Here is a 23,389-nt window from a genome sequence, read left to right on the forward strand (position 1 = left end):
TTTGTAATCATCAAAATTAAACAAAATAAACATTTGAAATATATGAGTTTGTATGTAATGTATGAATATAATATACAAGTTTCACTTTTTAAACGGAATTACTGAAATAAATCTACTTTTTCATGATATTCTAATTTTATGACCAGCACCTGTATACTGATTAAATAAAATAAAAACCAAAGCAGAGGCAGATGTTTTCTTTAAACCTGCAATTTTCACATTCTCACAATTAATTTTCGTTTTCATTTTGTGAAATGATCTGTGAGACACTGAACATTTTGTTAATAAAATAGACATTTTTAATGCTGCAGTATTCAGACATTTTCACTGTGTGTTTGTAGACTTGATCCACTTCTAAAAAACAGAACCAATTTTATGAGTTAAATTAAAAACAATAAAACACGCACAAAACAAATGCAGCTCACATAAAATTGTGGTTCCAGTCCCCATTATTTCAGAGACAAACTGGCGTTAGAAAATATATTTAAAAAAACAACAACCAACAAACACAAATAAAAAGGAGTATCCTCAGCAAACAGATGGTTTTTACAGGCCACAAAAAGAAAACAAATGGTAAGCAGACAGCTGTAACCTCTACCAGAATTTCACTGTAACTCCAAAAACATGTAAAACATAAATCACCGAGCAGTTTACAAACATGTAGAGCAGTAAAACACACACTGAATACAAACTGCTGCAGCTGAGTGTGTCCACCAGGGAGTTGGTCAGTCCTGTCATGACGTTTGAAAGCAAAAAAAACAACAACTGATTCCTGCTGACGGCTTGAACGATGCAGAGCTTTTCCATTTCCCCTCTCTTCCTGCCGAGGGATTTGTCAGCGTCTTTGTCATACACGTTCAGTGACGAAGGCACAACGTGACAACCCGACGCTCTTTTCAGGAACAGTAAAAGCATGTCCGCTAGCCCGAAGCAGGACATGAAAAACAAAGACTGAGCGAGGCTCCAGAGGAAAAAGGGAAAATTGGCGGAGCGGCGAGACACGGGCTCCACGAGAGTCTGGCACGCGCACAAGGCGGCGAACAAGACGAGACTTCCCAAGAAGAAGCACGAAAGCACTTTGAGCCACTCTCCAACTCGAGATCTGGGCTGCATCACGTAGAGTCCGATCTGAACTCCTGTTAGATAGATGGAGACGTAGCCTACTAGAGAGAATATGCCCTCCTTGTTAGCGTGCACAAAGCCCTTCTCTCTGTCATCGTTGCGCAGGATGAAAGCTTTCAGCTCGGACGTCTCCAGAATAAACTGATAAAGCCCGCTGATCAGAAGAGCGAAGACCCACAAGTGCCTGGCAGGTAAAACAGTCAAAAGACCAGAAGCCAGAATTCTGACGACGGCTAAAGTGAAGAAGAAATTCCAGTGGACGCCGTACTCCGTCACATGTTCGTGATAGCCGGTCATTTTGACGCTCACTAACCGTCCCGCGCCTAGAGCCAGCAGAGGCCAGACAGAGACGACCTGCTTTGTGAAATAACTCATCTTGGACCCTGAGATGTTCTTCCTCCTCGCCTCTGGACACACAAGGGCGTTCGCAAACACAAACCCTCCAACTCCAAAGTCCATAACCCCCGTGCCGTAGGTTTCTGTTTTAGCGTAGCGCCTYGGAAAGACGGCAAAGTCCACTGCAAGGATGCTGATGGCTGTTTTCACGTTCACAAACACCCTGAAGAGAGTCACAAACGGGACCTGGTCGGACTGAGTGTGACTCTGCAGGAAACCGCTGACAGACGTCTGCGAATGCTGAGCGTGGAAGCTGCTTCGATAGATGTAGAGAAACATAGAAGCCGAAGCAAAGGTCAGGCTGACGGCGACCTGGAGAAGAACGCTGCTCAGAATGGTACATGACAGGACCAGGGGAAGGATCAGCACGCAGAAGTCAAGCARCAGGTGGGAAGTCATTGGAAAAGGCAGAGGCAGACTTCCTTTAAYCTGCTGGCAGAGTATAAAGATGAGCCCTCTGTTCATGAAGCAAACTGGRGAGAGAAATGATCCCAGCGCCACCTCCATTAAACTGGTCCCATTGAGATTACTGACAAATGCTTCCTTGAGGTCCTTTTGATCCATAGCCTATAAAAACATACAATATATTAACATATGAAAAAACCCGCTGATGGCAGGTGACGTCAAACATTCACCTACAATTTGTGACAAGCATTCAAAAGCACCACTTGACTTCCAGTTCAGACAGCCATAAAATAAAGCCAATCATAGCAGCAATTTATCAGTACTCACCGTGAACAGACGTGCAGTACGTCGTTTGATAAAGTTACCAAAGTAATCAGTCTATTCAGCCGTACCTACAGGTTTCTTCTTCGATTGTGATGARATACAAGTTGACAACCTGCTCTGCAGCATTGCTCTGCTGCTGGAAGCTGCTGATTCGAACACTTCCGGGTTTCAAGGCGTATTCAGAACAGCTCGGATTTTTGCCAACTTGTAAGGATTGCATTTTTATGTGTACATTATTATTGCTTTCTGGGTCACAAATAAACCTTCCAAGTGTCTTAATGACACAAAATAATATGAAAATAAAACAATATAAACAAGACCGCTCTTTCATTGTAAATATTAAGCTGTTCCTGTAAATACCAGCCGTGATGGCGTCACGGAGAGAGGGCGGGAATTATGTGCAGTTTGGGTACCGGCGAGGCAGTCGGACAGCCGAACTTCGTCCTTGAGCGAAGGATTGCTGAGAGCGCTAGACAGTTATTTTTAGTTTCCTGAAAGTAAAATAAACTCCTCGTATCGACCAGTAAAGTATAAAACTTTTTAAATAGTTTCGACTGACTTTTAAAACAGAGGGAGGCGACAAAATCAATGAGTTCTGCGGCCGGCCGACGTCACGTTCCGGTGGGATTCAGAGAAGAGACGGTAGGACCACTCCATACTTTTATCTTTGGCCGGAAGTTCAGAAACTTATTTTTTATTTTTAAATATTAAAGTTTATTTATCTTGACGTGGAACATTCTCATCAACCCGTGCTTACATATAATAATGTATGACAGATTTATACAATGATTTATGCATGAAAATATAAATCTTAAAGAGACACAAAACCTACCTGGAACCAGTCCCCACAAGTAACTTTTATTCATTAAAATTTATTTGACTTTTTAACAGTTGGCATTAAGTATACACACTGACTGACTGAGAAATTGTTTTGTATACTCGTAGTTGTTTACCAATATATATATATATATATATATATTATATCAAGGCAAAACAAAACATGCTCATTGTGGATCAGTATCATATGCCCATCTAACACAATCATTAATCTTTTAAATTATTATGAATGTTAGATGGTAATATGATATCACATCAAATTGACTTGTGAACTGAATTGAAATTGTATCATGTATGTATCCATACAAGTCAGTATAATATTTTATCGTGATAAAGCTGGTGATTGACACCCCTGTTATTTACACCAGAATTATTGGATGTAGGCTGTCTTATATTGGATTAAGTATGTCTGGACAAACTGGGTGTCTTCCAAACTCCAGGGAGGCTTCAGGTTCAAAYCGTGTGGCAGGATAAAGTGGATCACTATTTTTTTTCAGGCCGAAGTGATTGTAATTAATTTCACACTAACCTGGATTTTCCTAACAAGTAGTTCAGTCTTTAGCAAACACTTGAGTTTGTGTTTTAGGTCTTTAAAAATAAACATTCAGGAAGGACTTCTTTGTAAATGTGCTCTAAAGTCACTGCGTGGATCTGTTTGACCTTTACAGACAGCTGTGTGTTTTAAATATTTTTTCATTGTTGTGGGAATAACACAAACATTATCTGTTTGTGCTCATGTCATCTTTGACGTTTGTTCACCTCATGTTTCTACAGCAGGTGAAGGGACTCATCCAGAAAGTTGACTCWTCCCACCCAGCTCTGAATGATTCCCTGCAGGGGGAAGTCCAGGCCTTCCTCACTGATGAAGACCAGCTGCACACTTACGATGACCTCACTAAAGTCAGCCCGGTGACCCCAACAACAGGTACCAAATATAAAAAACATCTGAAGCTTGTGCAGAATTTCTAGGGCTYTGTTAGACCTGCTACCTTTGAGTTCACCTCTTCAGAGACTGACAGAAGTGATACAATCTTCATTATATGTCATCTTGGTTTTTGCTGTGCGTTCTTTCCTTTTATCAAGACAAAAGCACCAGGAATGATCGATGTGTGACTTGTTACCGTTTTGCTGCAATGATATGAGACAAGTTCCAGTTAAATGTCAGAATCTTTACTTCCTGTTTGGATGGTTTCATAGTACAAAAAACGTCAAGGTAGATTAAAGTTATTCATTAGTTCAGCCTTCAGGGGGTAAAAACTCACCAGTACAGTTTGGAAACAGCAGAGGTCAGCGCTGCTGTGGCACTTCATGATTTATTTTTATTTTTATTTTTWTTTTCAGTGTTAAAATGTCTGCAGGCCAGGTACAGCGTGAAGGTGTTTTACACCCACGCTGGCTGCACCTTGGTGGCTCTGAACCCCTTCCAGCCCATCCCGGACCTTTACTCTCTGGATGTGATGAAGGAGTATCACTTCGCTCCTCAGCCTCAGGTATTTACCACAGCCTCGACCAACAGGAGGGCGGTGTTGCAGTGCAATTATTTATATTTAAGGGGTTGGACCTTCTCAGTCCAACAAGTGAAACACACACACAATACCCCTGTGAGGATCTGTTTAATAAGTCAGGATTCTCTGGTTCACAGGAGTTTAAACCGCATATATTTATTGTGGCAGAAGAAGCTTACAGGAATGTTCAGGGTCAGCTGGAGCCAGTGAACCAGTCCTTGGTGGTCAGTGGTGAGAGCGGAGCTGGAAAGGTGAGTCAGCACATGTTAGAGTTTGTCACATTTCAAAATTAAAGGCCTAACATTCCTTGAAGGACTGCATATCAAACATCGCCTTTTACCAGGGCCGCACCGATCTTTAAAAAGTCTGATCTGACATTACAGACACCGTCAGGTCAGGTGTTATAAGGTCACARTACAGCTTCAGTCAGTGTTCCAGTTTTATTTTATTGAAAAACACTGAGCAATACTCTTGAAACAATACARCCTTGTTTTAACTGGTAGTGCTCACAGCAGAGCTAAAGGGGACAGTGGCTGATTTTTAAAMCGTTGTGGAGGAAAATGAGAAGCCGATCTTATTAAAGTATCGGCCGATCTTCCAAAATTRAGGAAATCRGTGCAGATAAATCAGCCGRCCGATTTAAAGGTCCACCTCTACCTTTTTATGCTAGAATTTGAAACTAAGATCGTCATATATTGAAAAATGAAGCTATGGTCAAATTTTGAAAGACAACCTCATTAAAGATGATCTGTTAGTGCTCAGGGTAGAAGTTGGGAACAACCCTAGTGTAAATTAGGGGTTAAAGTCATCTTTGTGTTCGTTTAGCTGTGGAGGCCATCTTGAATTGGGTTGACTCCAAAAGTCAATCAGTTGTAGACGTAAAGTACATCAAGTGATAATTTTCTAAGTTTCATTTGAATCTGTCCACTGGTTCACAAGACATCTTGCAGATAAACACACAAAGTCAGCTACCTTATCGTCCACCTTTCATGGCGGCAATAATCTAAAGTTTAGGATTAAACAGGTGTTGATATTTAACATAAACATCTTGGTTTATAAAACACATTTTCCAGCTGTTTGTTCTCTGTTAATGGTTTATTTTCTTCCAGACATGGACTTCTCGTTGTCTGATGAAATACTATGCCACGGTGGCAGCCTCCTCTTCAGTGTTGAAGAGTCAGGACACAGTRGAGAGGATAGAGAGGAGAGTGTTGGACTCCAATCCTCTGATGGAGGCTTTTGGTAAGCCAACAGATGAAGTTGTTTAAATGTAAAATGGTCCACAGCAGTCATTTATCAGCTGTGTGCAGGGAACGCCTGCACGCTGAGAAACAACAACAGCAGTCGCTTTGGGAAGTACATCCAGCTGCAGCTAGACAGGTACGCCCCCGTCTTTTCTCTCTATAAGCCCCTCAGATGACACCTGGTCAACCTGTCGTTCTCATATCAAGGTGTCAGCTGTTAGTGGGAGCGTCGGTGCAGACCTATCTRCTGGAAAAGACCAGGGTGTCCTGCCAGCCAGCCAACGAGAGGAACTTCCACATCTTCTACCAGGTGACTTATCAGTCATTTTTTGTTTTCTACCAAYAAGAGTTTTTACCTGTGTTCTAAGAGATGTTTGTGTTTCAGTTGATGAAAGGGGCCACAGACGAGCAGAGAGCAGAGTGGAAGCTGCAACATGACCAGCGTTTTGTTTGGCTGCCAAATTCTGAAAAACAAGTTGAAGGTCAGTGCTCAGTCTTTTCCATAGTTTATAGTCCTGTTTTGTGTTTAAAGTATTTAAATGTACAAATAATCTTTATTTCGTAGAAGACGATTTCCACGAAACTGTCAAGGCAATGGCGCATCTGGGAATCGATGCAGAAAGACAAAAACAAATATTTAGGGTAAGACGAGCCTGTTCTTAACATAACTGGATGGATGGATCGCGGAGGGAAAACAGAAAATCGAATAACACATTTAATAAATACATATTTAAAAATAAAATGACAATCATATGCTCAGTACAGTGACACAAAAATTAAATAGATTAACGTACAGGGTGAGTCAAATGTCTCAAAACACCCTTTTATTTCAGAAAGAAAAGGGAAAATTAAAATCTTTTATGTCCAGAACATGGCCGCCATTTTGAAAGCCACCATATTGGATCAAAGTCTAATTTTTTCAATGGGAAGGTGGACAGAATAGCTGGAGCTGAACACAGTGGTGTTCCGGACATAATAGTCCCCCTGACCCATGACTTCAGATGTTTCGTTTTCTCTTTTGTCTGAAATAAAAGAGTGTCCTGATACTTTTGACTCACACTGTTGTTTCTGTCTTCTGGTTGTTGTTCATCACAGATTTTAGCAGGAATTCTGCAGTTGGGGAATGTGAGTTTCTCCTCTTCATCCAGTGAATCACAGTCCTGCGATCTCGATAAACAGTCTGAAGGTATTGGGTTTTGAATCATAAGTTACGAATGGATTTACATAACTAAAGTGAGTCATACRCTTTGCTTTTATTTCCGTGCTTCATTCTGGATTGATCGTCTCTCTTCAAAGCRGGTATTAACAAATGTAAACAGCCACCTGCCTGTGTTTCAGACTTCYTGCAGAGAGCAGCTGAGCTGCTGCGTGTCTCTGCAGAAGAACTGCAGACGTGTTTAAGGGTGAGGACCCTGAAGGCGGGGAAGCTAAGCGTGTTCAAACCCTGCTCCCAAGCGGAGTGCGGCGTGAGGAGGGACTGCCTGGCCAAAGTCGTCTACGCCCAGTAAGAACAACAGCGGGGTCACCAAGTAGTTATGGCACTGTTTGTCAGCCAGGGATGATGTTTTGGTTAATGTACTGGTGATCCAACAGCTCTTATAATGAAATAACACATTTTATTTATGGCTTTTATTAATGTAGTTTTTGTGTTTTCACTCGTTATCTGATGTCATATTCAGTGTTTTTTTTCTCTCCAGGTTGTTTGAGTGGTTGGTTACTTTCATCAACAACAGTATATGTGCAGACAAATCCACATGGTGCAACTTCATAGGTAAATGCTTTATTTCTTCTGATAGCAGCGAAAATAAACGTTCAGTTTTATCTCTACCTGACAGTCCAGTCCTCTGTGATCTCTTCAGGAGTCTTAGATGTGTACGGCTTTGAGTGTTTCCAGAACAACAACCTGGAGCAGCTGTGCATCAACTACGCCAACGAGAAACTCCAGCAGCACTTTGTGGCTCATTACCTCCGAGCTCAGCAGGTTCAGGACTCTTATTGGCTTTTCCATTTCCTCGCTGAGACGCCAATTACTCAAAAAACAACAGCATGTTCTAAATAAACCTGTTCTAAATATGTGAAATAAATGGTACAATTTCTTTGTTATTTGCTGCTTCTCTTAGGAGGAATATGTATCAGAGGGTTTGGAGTGGTCTTTTGTCAAATATCAAGACAACCAGAGCTGTTTGGATCTTTTAGAGGGAGGCCCTGTCAGCGTGTTTTCTCTCATTAATGAGGTATGATAAATGTTTTCATAAGAGTAATTTTTCCTCCTTATTTTTTAAAGGGGACAAATCATTCAAAATCCACCGTTTTAGCCCTTAAATACATTTTGTTGTGTACTTGGAACAGTCTGCAGAAAAGYTGAATTTAGTCTCTCCYGGTGCTGCATAGGTATCTTTATGTTCTGTACGTATTTTAAACAATAACGTCACAGCATTTGCTGCAGAACTGCTAAACAAGGTTATGGATGATTCTACAGGTTTGTCGTCTTCATTCTCCTCTGACTCTGGGTCAGACTCTGGCTCCAACATGTAGGCTGGATAGAGTCTTCCGTTCTTGACATCTTTCAATCAGTTTGTAAATAAAAAAGGTTTCTGTGGTGTATCTCTGCTATTAAACTACAATGGAGGCACGGGATCATTACCAGTGAGGCCTGAAAGGAGGTTGAGGTGTGAAGTCTCTTATTTGAATTTAAAGAGACAGCCTCAAATCGAGTTGCTCTCAGATGCTCCGCAGAACGGGGGTGGAAGCAGGGCCTGTGGACCTACAACAACCAGGACCAAAGTATTACAGTTCCACTTTATAAAGACTCCAACTACGTGATTTGAATGTGAAAAGGAAGGATTTAAAGGCATGAGCTGTCCCCTTTAAAACTGTTTTAAAAGATTAACAATGACCGTCTTGGTTAATCTTGTAAACTCGTTGATGTGTTTTAAACACACTGTGCTGCTCTTTCCAAAGGAGAGTCGTCTGAATCGAGCCTCAGATGCTACAACTCTGAGGGTTCGTCTGGAGAAGGAGCTCCGTGACAACGCCAACATCAGCTGGGACAGGTTCAGCCAGGCGCCACACTTCGCTGTGGCTCATTATGCAGGCAGAGTGACCTACCAGATAGAGGGCATGGTGGAGAAAAACAAGGTAAGAAACGCCTTTTACCCGGTCGTTCTCAAACTTTGTTTTGTCRAGCCTGACCTCTGGAAAAACTTTCCACAAAGACGGTTCCAGCGGTTCTTCTGAGTCCAGAGCTTTTATTGCTTTCTGTAGCAGGGAGGGCAGTACATCAGACCCTAAGAGCTTTGCTCTTTTCTAAACCCACCCACAAGGCACGTAATCCCAAATACACACTAAAAAACACAAGTTGAACAGTTCTTTTAGCAACTTTATCTTTGCAATGTCCGAGCAGACATTGTCCCCTTGATTAAATCATGATTCAGTCAATTATCTACCCCACGTTAAAAGGTCAGGTTGTCATGCTATCAGGCTATCGACTGTGGAAACTTATTTTGCACGGAGGAACTTCATGCAGGGAGTTGAATACTCCCATTACAGATAAACATATTAAAATTCAACATACTAAATATCCATCACAAATAAAGATAAAATGATGCATCAAATACTCAAACATTCACTGCATGAACTGAAATTGTTACATTATAATCCTTTGGAGTGAAATAAAGTCGTTTTAAGATATTTTGTGCAAAATGTGACCAGGGTTGCCAGATTAAAACAAAAATATCTATTTTTGCCCCTCCTTTTTTGTGCATAGTTTCACCAAACACAACACATGCTTCGCCTTACAACACACTCACTCAGCACTGAGTGGGTCATAAATAAACGTTATCAGCTGTTTTTACTCAAAATATCATCTTTTTAAAAGCACAGTAAAACACTTTACTATGTCCCATTTGGCAGCCCTGAAGGTGACTAAGTTGTACGTTTACACCCTTTTTAACCACCCTTTTATCTGCTGATTTGAAACTGGGGTTTGTATTTTAGGACCCGGTACCACCAGAGCTTATCAGCCTGCTTCAGAAGTCCGACAACCCCCTCCTGCACCAAATCTTCTCTGACAAGGAAGCTGAGAACCAAAATACCAAAGGGCCCAGTAAAGTCACTGTGGTCTCCAAGTTCAAGGTTGGAAGCRTTCTTTGTTTCAGAGAGTGGACGGTCTGTCCTGGGGTCCTGGTTCTGATGATGTCATTAATGTTTGGCTGCAGAACTCACTGGAGAGCCTGATGAAGATCCTCCTGTCTACAACACCTCATTACACGCGTTGCATCAAACCCAACCCTGACTGCAAACCGCTGACCTTTAAAACAGAGGAGGTGGGTGTTCTGCTCTGGTTTCTTCTTCTCTTCTAAAAACACGTTTCMTCTGATTCCTTCTGTCTTCTGTCAGGTTATTATTCAGCTGGAGGCCTGTGGGATTGTAGAGACCATTCACATCAGCGCTGCAGGCTTTCCAATAAGGTAGAATGTGTTCATGCATCTGTTTTGTCTGTTAGCGAAATATCTCATAAACCAATGCATGGATTTTATTAAAACCCTCAAATCAAAATGATTGAATATGCATCTACAACTGTTCAACTTTTGGWGTCARTCCAGTTCAAGATGGCTGCCACAGCTGATCAGACTTTGAGAACACAAAAATGGCTACAACTCAGACAGTTTGGCAGAGATTGAGCTCAAATTYGGTTTGGTAGTAGCTGAGAGTCATTCCCAACTTCTAGTCCGAGGGCTAACAGGTGGTTAGCACAATATAAGATGACCACTAAAGCCTTGTAACCTCTTCAAGGAATGCTAGAGGTTTAACTGACCTTTTGAATAATTTCTCACTGCTTGTTTGACGATTTATTTTTATGTTTTCTGCACAGAATTCCTTTCAGAAGCCTCATGCAGCRTTATGGACTCATTACCAAATATTTACCATCAGGGAGTCATGATGCTGGTAAGTTCAATTATTTCTTGAGGCAAATTTCTGGTCAGTTTGGGCATGTTTATGTTGGCAAAGAGTGATTTTATTTCCTCTCTTCAGGTCTGCTGGTTTATTCCTCTTTCCCATCATTAGTCCTCTTAATAAAAAGTGATCCTCAGTTCTCTGCTCTCCTTGGGACTTTTCATTTTGGTCTTTAAAAAACAGGATTTGCTAACAATATTTGCAACATCTTGTAAGCGTTACAGGTAAATGCATGTCTGTCTGTCGCAGCCTGCTTTGCATGCTTTTCCACTCATGCTTTGGTGCTGTAGCTTTATTTTTTTATTCATTTTAATCCCACTGTTTGGCTGTTTGCTCAAAGCATACTTTTATGAATTTAGGGTAAAAAAAAAACTCGTGAAAAACATGACGGTAATTGCTTTATAATTTTCTTCAAAGTTTTATGAGTCTCCTAAAATAAAACTTACAGCTTTTGGTTTTCTCTTGAATTTTACCGCTGATGTTAATGTGAAGTTGATGTTTATGGRTTTTAAATATTTTGAGTTGGAAAGTCTGTGAAGCTTTGTGTTCTTAGGATTTAAAGTTCTTGTAAAAGGGAATTTTACTCTTTTTCTTGGCTAAAGTTTTATACAACAGGGCATGATAAAAACAAACCTGCTCCTGAGCAGATCTAAAAAGTAAAATATGTTTTTGAGTTGCTGCTTTTTTAAGGCTGCATTAACCTCATTTTAAGACCCAGGAATAATACTATGAACCAGGTTTAATATATTCAAAATATATGTAGCTATTTATCATAATTACAGTAAAATCACCCATAAAGTTGGGGGTGGTATTATACACAGAATGTACTACAACAATAAATTTACATATATTCTTGTGTATAACTGAAATATWGTGTCACTGGAAATAAATCGTCATCATTTGTCCCTCTGTCTTTCCACTGTTTGAGAGGGTTATGTTGGATGAGGAGGAAAGATTTGACTTTTTAATTTTTTTCCTCGATAAACTCAGAGATGGAAAGAAGAGGTGGATGTTAAACTTTCACCTGCTCAGCAGGACCTCGAAGCTGTTCATCTTACTTATTTAACAACCGGCTTCCCTTGGAGTGGATTATTTTCAGTGACATGTAGAAGCTTGCGCCGCTCCTCTGCAGCCACAAACACACCCACGAGTWTGTCTCGAAATGATGTTTCCCCACCAGAGGCTGCGCTGCAGAGGCTGAAAACTACTGAAGTCTATGCAGTCTTATCAAATTAGCTTTTAATGTTTTCCAGGTCGGGATAAGTCTGAAAAAATAAAACTTTCCACTTTCTAAAATAAACAATCTGAATTATTAAAAATAAATTCCCTGTACTAGCAGAGTGCCTTTCACACTCCTTATGTTTGAAAAGGTGGTAAGTTCGGCTTGCAGCTGTGACTGAGTGAGGAAAAAGTTATTCATCTCAACTTTATACTGAGTGCAACTTGTCAAAAGAAAATCCACTCCTAGAGCTTTTCTTCTKTGGATTAGGTCAAAAACCAGAAATAATCAGACATTTCCTTTTGTCGTGACTGTTAATGGAAAACTATGAAGTGAAACCCGGCCTTTATTTTGTCGTTAGTTCCAGTGAGCTCAGTCTCACTAAGACCAGTTTYATTTTTATTCATCTCATGGTGGAGATTTGATCTTATTTTCCTGAGAACAGGTACAAATGTTAGAGTAAATATTCAGAATATTGACAAGAKTGGTCAGGCTTTACATCAGAATATGTTGGACTGAACTGAAGTGTGTAAACGTTTTAAACAATAAATATCTTACCTGTTGTAGATGGTGATGGGCAGTGATTTTTTTCCATTAATGTGCTTTTTTTACATTTTTTACCATCCTCTCCCCTCCCCCAATAAACCACTAATATATAACACTTTCTTTATAGAAAAACTGAATAGTTACAAATTATTTTGAAGGTAAATTTTTAACTAAACGTAATCCGAATGAGAGAAAATTAGATTGTTACCATCGTAACACAACTCCACTCTTTAAATTTTTAGCAGTTCATGTGATGCTGATACCTTGTACATCGAGGATTATTTGCCTACAATTCAGTTGTTTTTTTWAATTTATTTATTTTATATTCTAACAAACAGAAATGGCAGCAGCAGCTGGAACTTGTCTGCTGCTTGGTGAGAGCAGCCTGGCAGGAATTTCTTAATATTGCTGCTAAAATAACAGCATAATGTGAAATTACTGGCATATAAAATGTGAGAAGGGGGTCTCTGCAGTCRCTAAAYGGGAGTTTTGTGGGAGGAGTTGTTCCAGAACACAACTGGTCTGTTGGTTAAAGACGTGATTGGTTGGATTGAATGTTTTGGGTGGGGCTTGTGGCTAGCTCGGTYGAAATRGCCAGGAAGCACATAACTCGAGAGAGGAATGTGCTAGCTGAGCAAAATTTGAACGACACACATTTGAAGCAGCCCTGACTTGCCTGGAAAAAGATTGTCCATTTTTTAATAACATTCATAGAATGAGACAGGAAAATGCAGGAAGTCAAAAAATTGTGTTGWTATGTTCACAGTCATTTTTATCAGAGACATTGTTCTGTTTTAAACTATAAATAGACAGTCATTAATTTTATTTAGGTTACATGTTCACAACAATTCTACTATTACCACAATGCTCCAAACTCCGCCCACAGATCAAGAAAACTCCCCCTATGTACTGCAGAGACCTTTACTTGCATTTGGTTGATCCAACATGAGATTTTAAAGAKTTGAGTTGTTTTAAAATGAAAAAAATCTGAAATTTGGTCCAGTTGGATTATATTGAGCTAATAATGGTTGTCCAAAGTTGTCAATCATGCCAAATATGACCGTTTTTTTCTGACACTTTTCAAAATAGCTCAGATATTTTCCTAACAGCTGTTTTTTACGGTGTGTGGCTAAAATCACATGAGCAAAAGGCTTCAGCGCACCTGTGCATAATTAATCTTACACAAGTTTGCTGCTACATGTTCAGTTGTAGCTTTTTTTAAGTTCTTCTTTGCCTTTCTGTGTTTAAAATTCCCAGTTTTCGTACACGTTTTTTCTGCTGTACTAAACCCGTCACCTTTTACCTCTCTGTAAAACGTCCTGTGCCCATCAGTCGTTCTTCTAATTACCTTTCTGTCTCAGGTTCGGAGGATGATTTTCTTTATCAGGAGGTGGAGAAGGTCCTCGAGGTGGTGTTGCTTCACCTGTCCTGTGAGGATCGCAGGTCATTGGTCCACTGTGGGAGGACTAAAGCCTTTCTCACCCAAACCATGGTCAGTAACTAAACATGGCAGGGAAAATGTCTGAAATGAATAAAACTTTTATTCATGTTCTGTTTGGACACATTCAGTTCTGAACATTTCATCGCTCTAACTTGACCCATCTGACTCGTCTCACAGCTGGATTTGCTGGAGGATCAGCGGAAGAAGGTCCTGTCCCGGTGTGCCTTCTCCATTCAGTGCTGCTGGCTGCGATACCAGCGCCGTAAACGCCTCGCCCGCCGGCAGTCTGCTGCTTTAATCCAAGCAGGTAAACTTGTTAAAGCCGGGGTCAGGTGCTGCTGAGTGGGCTTAGTAAAGCTGCGTGGCCTTGATCCCACAGAGTCTCCTGGTTTTGAACTTCGTACCTGGTGTCTRGCCAACAGGAAGCAGCTGCTGGTGTCTGTACAGTCTGAAATGTTACGATGCCACGTCTGAATGGACGTGTAAACCTTTGTAAACGTTTAGCGACGGAATGGCTCGGTTAGATGTTAACATGTTGTAACATCTGCAGCGGTCAGGTCCTGGCTGGTCAGGAAGCAGGTCCGGAGATGGAACCAAGCAGCTGCTGTGATCCAGAACACCTGGAGGAGGTGGAAGGTGAGGATCAAAACTAACGTCTAACATTCTGCATCATTTAATGCTCATTCTTTAGGTTTGGTTCAAAGTAGGAGTGTCCTGACATCATCAACGTTACAGGGACCTTAAAGGGGACACGTCATCTAAAATCCATCTTTTTTAACCCTGAAATACATTTTGTTGTGTACTTGAAGGAGTGTAGAAAAGTTTAATTTAGTTCTCCTGGTGCTGTGTAGATATCTTTATATTTTGTTTGTTTTTATTAAGTTCTATCTATTTTCTATGAGGTTTTCTGAACTATTACATCACAATATTAGTGATAGAGCTGGTCTAGACTCACCAACTATGAAATGGTGGTCTTCATTCTCCTCTGGCTCTGGGTCAGACTTTGGCTCCAACATGTAAGGCTGTTGCTGATATMTTTTAATTAATTTGTAAATAAAATGTTTCTGAGCTGCTATATAATTGTAAACCCCTCTATTATACTAAAACGAAGCACTGTAGAAGTTGGGGTGGGGGGTGAAGCGCCTCATGTGGATTCAAAGATACAGCCTCAAAACGAGCTGGTTTCTCAGAAAAGGGGTGAAAGAGGGGCTTGTGGAGTTACATTAAGGAGGATTTCAGACTAAAGCATTGCAGTTCTACGTTATATAGACMAGTGGTTCCCAAACTTTTCAGCCTTTGACCCACAAAATAGCAGCAGCAAAGACATGTGACCCCAGCTGTTGTCGGTTGATGAACATTGTTTTCACGTCAAAATAAGCAAGAGCATAGTATCATTATTTACTATGCTATTTTTCTCCATTTAAGTACACTTATTTTGTGAAAACAAAGGATAAAATGTTCATAGTTTTCATTTTTTAGTGTATTTATTTTAAAAAAATTTTCAGGACCCCACCTTGATGTTTCAGGACCCCGCTGTGGGTCCCTACCCCAACTTTGGGAACCACTGATTAGACCCCAACTGAATRATTTAAATGTGAAAAAGGGTTTTAAAGCATGTCTCTTTTAAAACACATTCTTTTATTGAAAATATGGTGTCTCCTTTATAGGCCTACAGCTGCTCTGACTCAAATCAAATATACAGCCTGATACAGTATAGACCGTTGAAATATTTTWAAAAAATAAAGTTTTTTTCCTCCACCTATACATTGCTTAAACATGGAAATAATAAACTTTTGACATTTGAAATCGCAGATTCTTTCATGTTCCGTAATTTAAAAAAAAAAAGCAAGGCCAGCAGGGAAACGCTGCACCACTAGTTCAAAGTTAACACATCTTTTTTCTCTTCATGGCAGGCCATGTTAAAATCCTTGGCTGAATCGGAACTCGACGATGCCGAGGACCTGGTTTCAGAAGACGTCCCAGAACTGAACCCTGTGTGTGAGCGCGGCTCGGTGCAGCTTTCCACCATTCAGGAGCCCGTCCCGGTGCGCGGGTGGCCCGTGGGCCTGGCGCTGGCCAGGGCCCCGTCCATCACGGTTTCTCTGACAGCGACGGGCTTCCAGAAGGTTCTGTCTGCGATGGTCTCCCTCAACCTGCCCTCCAGGAGAGGAGAGTACAAAGTGGAGACCAACCAGTACAAGCAGGGGCTSGCCTCCATACGTGCTCAGCCCAGAGTGAGGACACATTTCTCCCTGTTCTGGATGATGGTAATAACATCTGATGGAGTTACGTCACATTTGTTGTGTGTCTTCCCACACAGGGATCTGTAAAGYTGCACTACAAGCGATCACCGCTTCTGTATGCAGACATGCAGCCGGACCTGAASAGTGACGTGACGGGCTTCAATGAGATCCTGCTGGAAAAGACTTYGTAAGGATTCATTTTGCAGAACGACGTCATGATGGAGTGATCATCTGGAAATGTAAAGCTGTTTCTACAAAAAAAACATCCATCATGCAAGAAACAACCCTATTTCAGCATCAAATTTAAAGCATTTACCAAAAACTCATATTTTTATATTATACTGCTTTAAGAGCTTCCCTGGATGAAAGTAGCATTAACAAATCTAAAATGTACATTTTGATTTCTGGATCATCTTGATAAGGGCGGTTCCTACAGGATAACCCATAAACATTTGGTTTGAATCATATTTTTAGGTTACACTAATGAAAAATTTTTGATGTCACTTCAAAGAGGAAACTTCAAACTATATTTGGATTTAGAGAATTACAAGCTGGAAATAAAAAAAAGCTTTGCTAACTCACAGGGGAAAATGATGGAAATTTAAAGCTTTTCTGCTCAAAATCATGTTTTTTGTTGCTACAGGCCGTCACACTTTGTTTTAGACAACTTCTGCCAACATAGGAAAAATTTATGATTAAATCCCTCATATAGTTTGTATATTCAATCTGTTAGCGTTACAGTATGTGTGCATCCAACAGAGACTTGCAGTGGATTTTTTAAATCCCATCTTCAGCATTGTCTAGAACCTTATATTGTAACAGGGCCTTAATGCTTAAAAAGTAAAAAAAWTAAATTTCAATAAGGTAAATTCATTGCATTTTGACAAAATGCAAAAGTTTTAATCAAAGTACTAAAGCTGCCTTTTTCTCCACATACCACTTTGGGACCTAATTATTGTTAAATGTGATGGGTCATATTTATTTAGCCATGACTGGAGCCATATATCCAACATGTAGGAATAATAAATCTGGTTATTTCATCACGAAACAAAATCTTACGAAATCCGTCGTGGTGTGGCACAACGTTAGCACCTTAAAGGGACCGAAGCTGCWGGATCTGTGCAATCGCTGCTTCTTTTAATGTCTGCTAGTTGATCAAAGTGTCGTGTAATCTGTGTAATTATTTATTAGTGGTAGATGATTGTCAGATTTAGTGGAACATCTGGTTCCAGATGCCATCATTAGCATTGTGTTGCACATGAAAAACACAGCTGCAAAACGTGACAAGTGAAATTTAGAAACGTGAAATTCCAACATGACAGTAACTTGAAGTTTATACAGCGTAACTGGTGCATTTATACAAAACAATTTTTTTTTTATTTACTGATGTGTCTGGATAAAGAACAAACTTGATTATATTTTAGCTAATTAACTTTGACTCATTTTATTTCAGTGCAATATAAATTTTGTTCTGATTGAGCCCACTGCTCTGGCTCACATCTTTACTTTTATATTTATTCAGCTGTGGATTTATGTCAATGTGTCAATTTATATTTTGTAAAACCAGCTGTTTTTTCAGTGGTACCAAGAGGTTAATATGTACAACTTTCAATAAATGATCAGTCACAACATTTAAATCTCCTGTGAGTCACTGCTTAGTTATATATATAGAACGTGGGGGGGATGTTGGCAGGAGATATTTTGCACAGAGGCAACCTGYAGGTTACTGTTGAGGCTGCTTGGTGTTAAGATTTATATTTTAGTTTTCAGTTTGTTCAAAATGAATGAAAATGTTAAATTAAATAAAGTCATTTTATTGCCAACTTGTTGAAAACATTTCAGCATTTATTTGAACATTATAAAACAAACAGTGACAGGACAGGCTCAACGGAACAGTGGTCAAAAAATATTTTACAAATCACAATCATTACCAGATATAAATCCATTCGCTTCATTTTCAACAATTTTCAAACAGCAGTCTGAAAACTCTACGAACAGAGGCTCCTGCATGGCAGCCTTCATCGCCTCGTCTTTGTTCTCTGAGCCGTCGACGGAGCGCAACAACCGTCTCAGATGAGGGTTGCACAGAAGATCTCTTAGTTCTTTAGACTGTCCTGTAGAAAAACAAAATGTTAGTTACCTGAAGTGAAAAGGTTTTGGTAGTCTACGTTTCTCAAACACTTGCTGCYGCTAATAATAATAATGTTATAACAAGATGTAAATTGGATCATTACCTAACAACTGGAGCCTCTGCAGGGACACTTTGTCTATGACGTCATCTTCATGCAGAAGATCATCAACGCTCCACCGTTCTGCACAAACTGAAGGGGAGTTAACATTAACACATCCTCAGAATCAAATGCAGCTGTATGTAATCTTTAATTTAAACAAAATGTGATTGCAAAAATAATACCAGAGCTATYAGCATCTTCAGATTCAGGATTGAGTGAAGCAGGCCTCTCATCAGGAAGACAAGCATCTGCGGACAGAAACATAGGTTACAACTAAATAAATATATAAACAAAAATCCAGGGATCAAACTTACTCACCTATATGTTTCTTGTAACAGCCAAGTGAGCAACTGTAACAGACACAATGTAAAAAATTGTGTAAAAAAACAGTTGGTGACTGCCAGAAGGTGACTTTTTTATTGGCCTGGTTTTTATTTTAGATTATCTCTTTACTATAAATAACGCTGCTAGGATATAAACCCTTTTTGTGTTTTTCTCTTTTCTAAGCAGGACGTGGTATTTTATGTAATGCAAACATTTACAATAAAATGCACAATACATTTACGCATTTTGGATCTAATGAACAAACATTCCTAGTTAGTCTATATCAAGTCGACCTACAGAACCCAATAAGTTGATACTTAAGGTTTCTTAATCTTGAAGAAAGAAGATTTTGTGTTAAAGGTAACGGGTAATCTTAACTTTAGAACCTAAAACTATTTGTCCAGCTATTTAAACACAACACACATGGCATGGGGTTAGCCACCAAGCTAGCTAGCATGTCAACAATGATGTTTACTTACTATCTTATTTTGCAGGTTGGACATCTGTATTTTGGTGTCTGCTCGTGGCACACATTGCAYATCTGCATTGTTTTAACAGGACAAAGAAATTTGTAAACGGACAAAAACACGAAGTCTGACTACTTCAAAATAAGCTTCGTTTCAAAATAACACATGCGCCGTGTGGAAGCGATTACTTCCGGTTAAGGATTTAGTCTTTCGAAGTAAGAGCACCTATTTCCGGTGTAGAAAACTCAGCTTTAATACATTTTATACTACAACACATTATACTGCACCACGCTTTCTTTCTGCAGGAAATCATATCACTGTACAGTTAAAACAGTAAACTTAATTACTTCTGCTTTTAGTAAGWAATTTGTAAACGGACAAAAACACSAAGTCTGACTACTTAWAAATAGCACATGCGCCGTGTGGAAGCGATTATTTCCGGTTAARGATTTAGTCTTTCAAAGTAAGAGCACCTATTTCCGGTGGAGAAAACTCAGCTTTAATAAATCTACTATAAAACATTAAACTGCACCACGCTTTCTTTCTGCAGGAAATCATATCACTGTACAGTTAAAACAGTAAACTTGTTTACTTCTGCATTTAGTAAAGCCATCTAAAATTTAACCCTTAATTGTCCCTCCTACAAAAGCTGTAATATTCTGTTTTCATATATGATCCCTTAGTAAGTGACAACAGCTTGCTTTAGAATACAATAAACAAACAAAGCAGACACTCTTAATTAAGACAATATTTTATTGAATTAAAATACAGCATAATATCCTCTGCAACTAAAGACATAACCATAACCAGTATGCAAACATATTTACCAAACAGCGTATACACACCACTGACCTAAATAACACATTTATTCTTGCACAGCTGTAACATGAGATGGGTGGCTCCTGTTACAGGGTAGGAATGGAGTGCGGTCTCGTGACCCATTAAAGGGCACGTCCACCAGGTCCACAACCTCCATTTGCTGGATCAGGGAAGGGCAGGGAGGCTCGGCCATGATCGAGAAGTCCCAACACGTGTCTGGATCTGTGAGAAGGAAAATGTTCAGGAAATCTTTTAGAGAGTTCTGAGAGTCAAGGTGACATGAGGGCAAAAATAAAAAAAGAGTTGATCACAACAAACAAATTTTATATAAAATTAAATGTTTGCAGTAAATTTGACATATTTGGTCCTTTAAAACATTTTTGGCTTGAAACAATAACAATAACCAGACTGTTTTTTCTGCTGAGCATGCTTTTTGGGCGTGACCTGCTCGACGAATCAGCAATGGTTTTTATTTTATACAAGAAAAACATAAAAGCTCATCAAAGTTACAATGTTTATTCTTCAGGGGGGCGAAGTGGAGTGTGCTGACAGTAAAAACGAGTCCTACCCGTAAACTGGCTCCTCACAACGACGAGCTCTTGGTTCTCCTGCGCTTCATTTGGCTGTTGTGAAACTTCTCGGCTATCTTCCTCTCGTGTCCGGCGGGGCTGTGTCGGTTCGTGTTCAGCTCCATCTCCCTCTTGGACCGGCCTTTGCCACCGGCGTGGCACGGGTACTCTTGCAGGTTGTARTAATCGTACTGGTCGTAAAAGGCCTCTTCGAAAGAGGCCAGTCTRTCCAGATCCGCGGCCATGATTTCAGCTCGCTCGCAAAACAGCAGCACTCGAAGTGAGTAAACAACAGATGACGCAACCCCGTGTTTATATACGCCTGGTCACGTGACCACGCCTGGGTGCGCGCAGGCTGCATGGGTTTGTTATTACACAGGTTCTGGGGCAGTGGTGTATAAAGTACACCAGTAGTATAGAGTAAAAGTACAAGCATCTTATCATAAAAATMCTTKGGTAAAGGTTAAAGTCTTCCCTAAAAATACTACTTGAGTAAAAGTCTTAAAGTATCTCATATTTTTTGTACTAATAAGTATTAAAAGTAAAAGTACTGAGTAAAAGTGAGCAGTTAGATTTTCCAAAATGACATTTGTTGGGAGGTGACTTATCCAAAAAATATTTTTTCTAACGGTGTGCAGCTGTGATGGGTTGTGTACTATAGGGCAGTGGTTCCCAAACTTTTTATCTTCTGACCCAAAAACTATCCATGGCAAAAACKTGTGACCCCAAATATTACTGGTCTGAGTACACAAAATTCGTTAATAACCCTAAAAACACAGGCTTTTTGACAATCTAAACAGCTTGTACACAAATATAAATACTTATTTATACTTATTTTGTGTTTTGTAATAATTATAAGGAAAATGTTACATCAGAAATTATTTTATTACCCTTTAAATTGATTTCTGGAGATTATCCAAGGTGCTTCATGACCCATAATTGGGTCCCAAGCCCAACTTTGGGAATCAAAGTGCAGTGGTTCCCAAACTTTTCAGCTTTTGACCCACAAAATAACAGTAGCAGAGACCTGTGCCCCCAACTATTTTTGGATGATAAAAATTTGTATCAGGTCAACAAAACATGAGCATAGTAACAACATTTTTTATACTGCATTTATCTATTTTAAATATACTAACCTCACTCCTTTGTAAAAACTAAGGCAAAAATGTGATTAATTCAGAAAATCTTTTCAGGACCCCACCTTGATGTTTCGGGACCCCACTTTGGGTCCCGACCCCAACTTTGGGAAACACTGCTATAGGGTGTCAGAATGGTATATATTTATACTACTCATCCAGCCACAATTAAATTCATTCTATCCAGGAGACATTTTATCAGGATAGGATTTTTTTTAGGGAATAACAACTCGGATATGTTGACTGGATGATTGAAAACCAACAACCATTTGAAGGCATGCCGATCATCTGGTTTGGGTGGGGAAACTCTTCAACACTCTTTGTTACAATGTGTATGTCTGTGTGTATTTATTGTTCTGCTTAGGTAAGCTATTACCATTTATGACGCTATGTATGAAAATGAAAAAATACTATTAATTTTATGTCTTGTATTGTAATTCTCTGTAGAAAAAGATGACTAAAGCTTGAATCAGATGTGGGAGGAGCCAGAACAGAGTCAGAAAAAATCCACCTCTGCATCAGTGGCAGCAGCCAGTATCTTCATCCCAGGCAGCACAGCAAGAGGGAAAAGGCTGACTATTCAAGAAAAACTTGCTATAGAGTTTCATGAGCAAAAATTTCAAATTGCAATCTAAAAGAAGAACATGAAGTGAAGATGAAAATCCTTCAAGTGGAATTGTCAGTCAAAGAGATGGAAAGACATGAAGCAGCAGCAACAGCAGCAAAACCTCTGTTTTTTTCTAACCATGCCTCTGTTGACCTTGTGTCATCATGAAATAAAAATATTCCATTACAATCATGATTCAACAAAAATTTATTCAAGAATAAACCATATTTTYTCCTCTTAACTATTTGCAAAATGATAAATGCAGTCAAACAAAATCAAACTGATAACTTGTGCATCACTCAACTGTTTATCTTCATAAAAAGTGCTGCACAGCAAAGCTGTTTCTATAAGCATGTCCAGTTTGATCAATGGCTGAAACAAATAATTATTTAAGCTGCAGTGTTTTTGTTCATACAAAAACAGTCACWGAAGTCTGTATAGTCAGCAGGTCAGCAGGTTGCTTCTGTCTCAGAGAAATCTCCTTTCTGGTCTTTGTGGTGGTCTTCCAGCATCATTGATGTAGTAAAGTCAAGATAATCCATTTTGCACATCCACAGGGAAGCATACAGCCTTTAATCTGAAGTTAAACCCGCCTCTAGCCAGGTTTAAGTCTTCATTTAGACCTGGATTAGCTCTAGTCTTCCTCTAAGAAAGAAAATTATTTAATTCAAGACTAGRACAAATCTGGGACTACTGTAATCCATAACTAAGAACGCTGTTTCAATAAATCCTGGTTTAAAATGTGATTTAATCTAGACYTAGGCTTAATCCCTTACGGGAAACCAGCCCTTGAAGTTTAAGAAAATAGCCTGCATTYTTTAATCATCAGTAAAATAAACAATGCAGCCTAGACCACTAGTTTTTTCAAGGTAATGGCTCCTAATCTTTTCGGCTTTTGACCCACAAAATAACATCAGTAGAGACATGTGCCCCCAGCTATCTCTGTTTGGTAAACATTGGTATCAGGTAAAATAAACAATGGCATATATTTTTCAGTC

The 23,389-nt window shown here is 39.6% G+C and overlaps 4 protein-coding genes across 6 annotated transcripts; 1 reads left to right on the forward strand and 3 right to left on the reverse strand.

The window, feature by feature from the left end:
• Positions 1-276: 276 nt before the first annotated feature.
• pigw (phosphatidylinositol glycan anchor biosynthesis, class W) lies at positions 277-2,441 on the reverse strand. Its single transcript, XM_014019644.1, has 2 exons — positions 2,251-2,441; positions 277-2,085 (listed from the first exon to the last, which is right to left on the reverse strand). Exon 2 carries the CDS (start codon positions 2,080-2,082, stop codon positions 595-597), a length of 1,488 nt encoding a protein of 495 aa, XP_013875098.1. The 5' UTR covers positions 2,083-2,085; positions 2,251-2,441; the 3' UTR covers positions 277-594.
• A 200-nt stretch (positions 2,442-2,641) lies between these two features.
• Positions 2,642-18,061, forward strand: myo19 (myosin XIX). 3 transcript variants are annotated; one of them, XM_014019640.1, is made up of 24 exons: positions 2,644-2,889; positions 3,859-4,009; positions 4,426-4,574; positions 4,727-4,840; positions 5,699-5,831; positions 5,900-5,969; positions 6,041-6,143; positions 6,219-6,315; positions 6,399-6,475; positions 6,929-7,019; positions 7,172-7,337; positions 7,531-7,604; positions 7,693-7,814; positions 7,954-8,067; positions 8,795-8,971; positions 9,830-9,967; positions 10,051-10,158; positions 10,232-10,302; positions 10,707-10,780; positions 13,916-14,046; positions 14,173-14,302; positions 14,546-14,631; positions 15,909-16,229; positions 16,316-18,061. In XM_014019640.1, exons 1-24 carry the CDS (start codon positions 2,836-2,838, stop codon positions 16,427-16,429), a joined length of 2,865 nt encoding a protein of 954 aa, XP_013875094.1. In that variant the 5' UTR covers positions 2,644-2,835; the 3' UTR covers positions 16,430-18,061. The 3 variants fall into 3 exon arrangements, with proteins under 3 accessions (XP_013875097.1, XP_013875094.1, XP_013875096.1); XM_014019642.1 differs by having other exon boundaries at positions 3,862-4,009; XM_014019643.1 differs by lacking the exons at positions 14,173-14,302; positions 14,546-14,631; positions 15,909-16,229; positions 16,316-18,061 and adding an exon at positions 10,868-11,013 and having other exon boundaries at positions 2,642-2,889; positions 13,916-13,983.
• A 1-nt stretch (position 18,062) lies between these two features.
• Positions 18,063-20,301, reverse strand: znhit3 (zinc finger, HIT-type containing 3). Its single transcript, XM_014019646.1, has 5 exons — positions 19,273-20,301; positions 18,788-18,819; positions 18,652-18,717; positions 18,473-18,559; positions 18,063-18,352 (listed from the first exon to the last, which is right to left on the reverse strand). Exons 1-5 carry the CDS (start codon positions 19,338-19,340, stop codon positions 18,150-18,152), a joined length of 456 nt encoding a protein of 151 aa, XP_013875100.1. The 5' UTR covers positions 19,341-20,301; the 3' UTR covers positions 18,063-18,149.
• A 346-nt stretch (positions 20,302-20,647) lies between these two features.
• On the reverse strand, positions 20,648-20,922 carry LOC106525414 (nuclear transcriptional regulator 1-like protein). The gene has a single exon (XM_014019647.1). It carries the CDS (start codon positions 20,891-20,893, stop codon positions 20,663-20,665), a length of 231 nt encoding a protein of 76 aa, XP_013875101.1. The 5' UTR covers positions 20,894-20,922; the 3' UTR covers positions 20,648-20,662.
• Between the last annotated feature and the right edge of the window lie 2,467 nt (positions 20,923-23,389).

Source organism: Austrofundulus limnaeus, unplaced genomic scaffold (genome assembly GCF_001266775.1).
Source record: "Austrofundulus limnaeus strain Quisiro unplaced genomic scaffold, Austrofundulus_limnaeus-1.0 Scaffold225, whole genome shotgun sequence".
Lineage (NCBI taxonomy): Eukaryota > Metazoa > Chordata > Actinopteri > Cyprinodontiformes > Rivulidae > Austrofundulus > Austrofundulus limnaeus.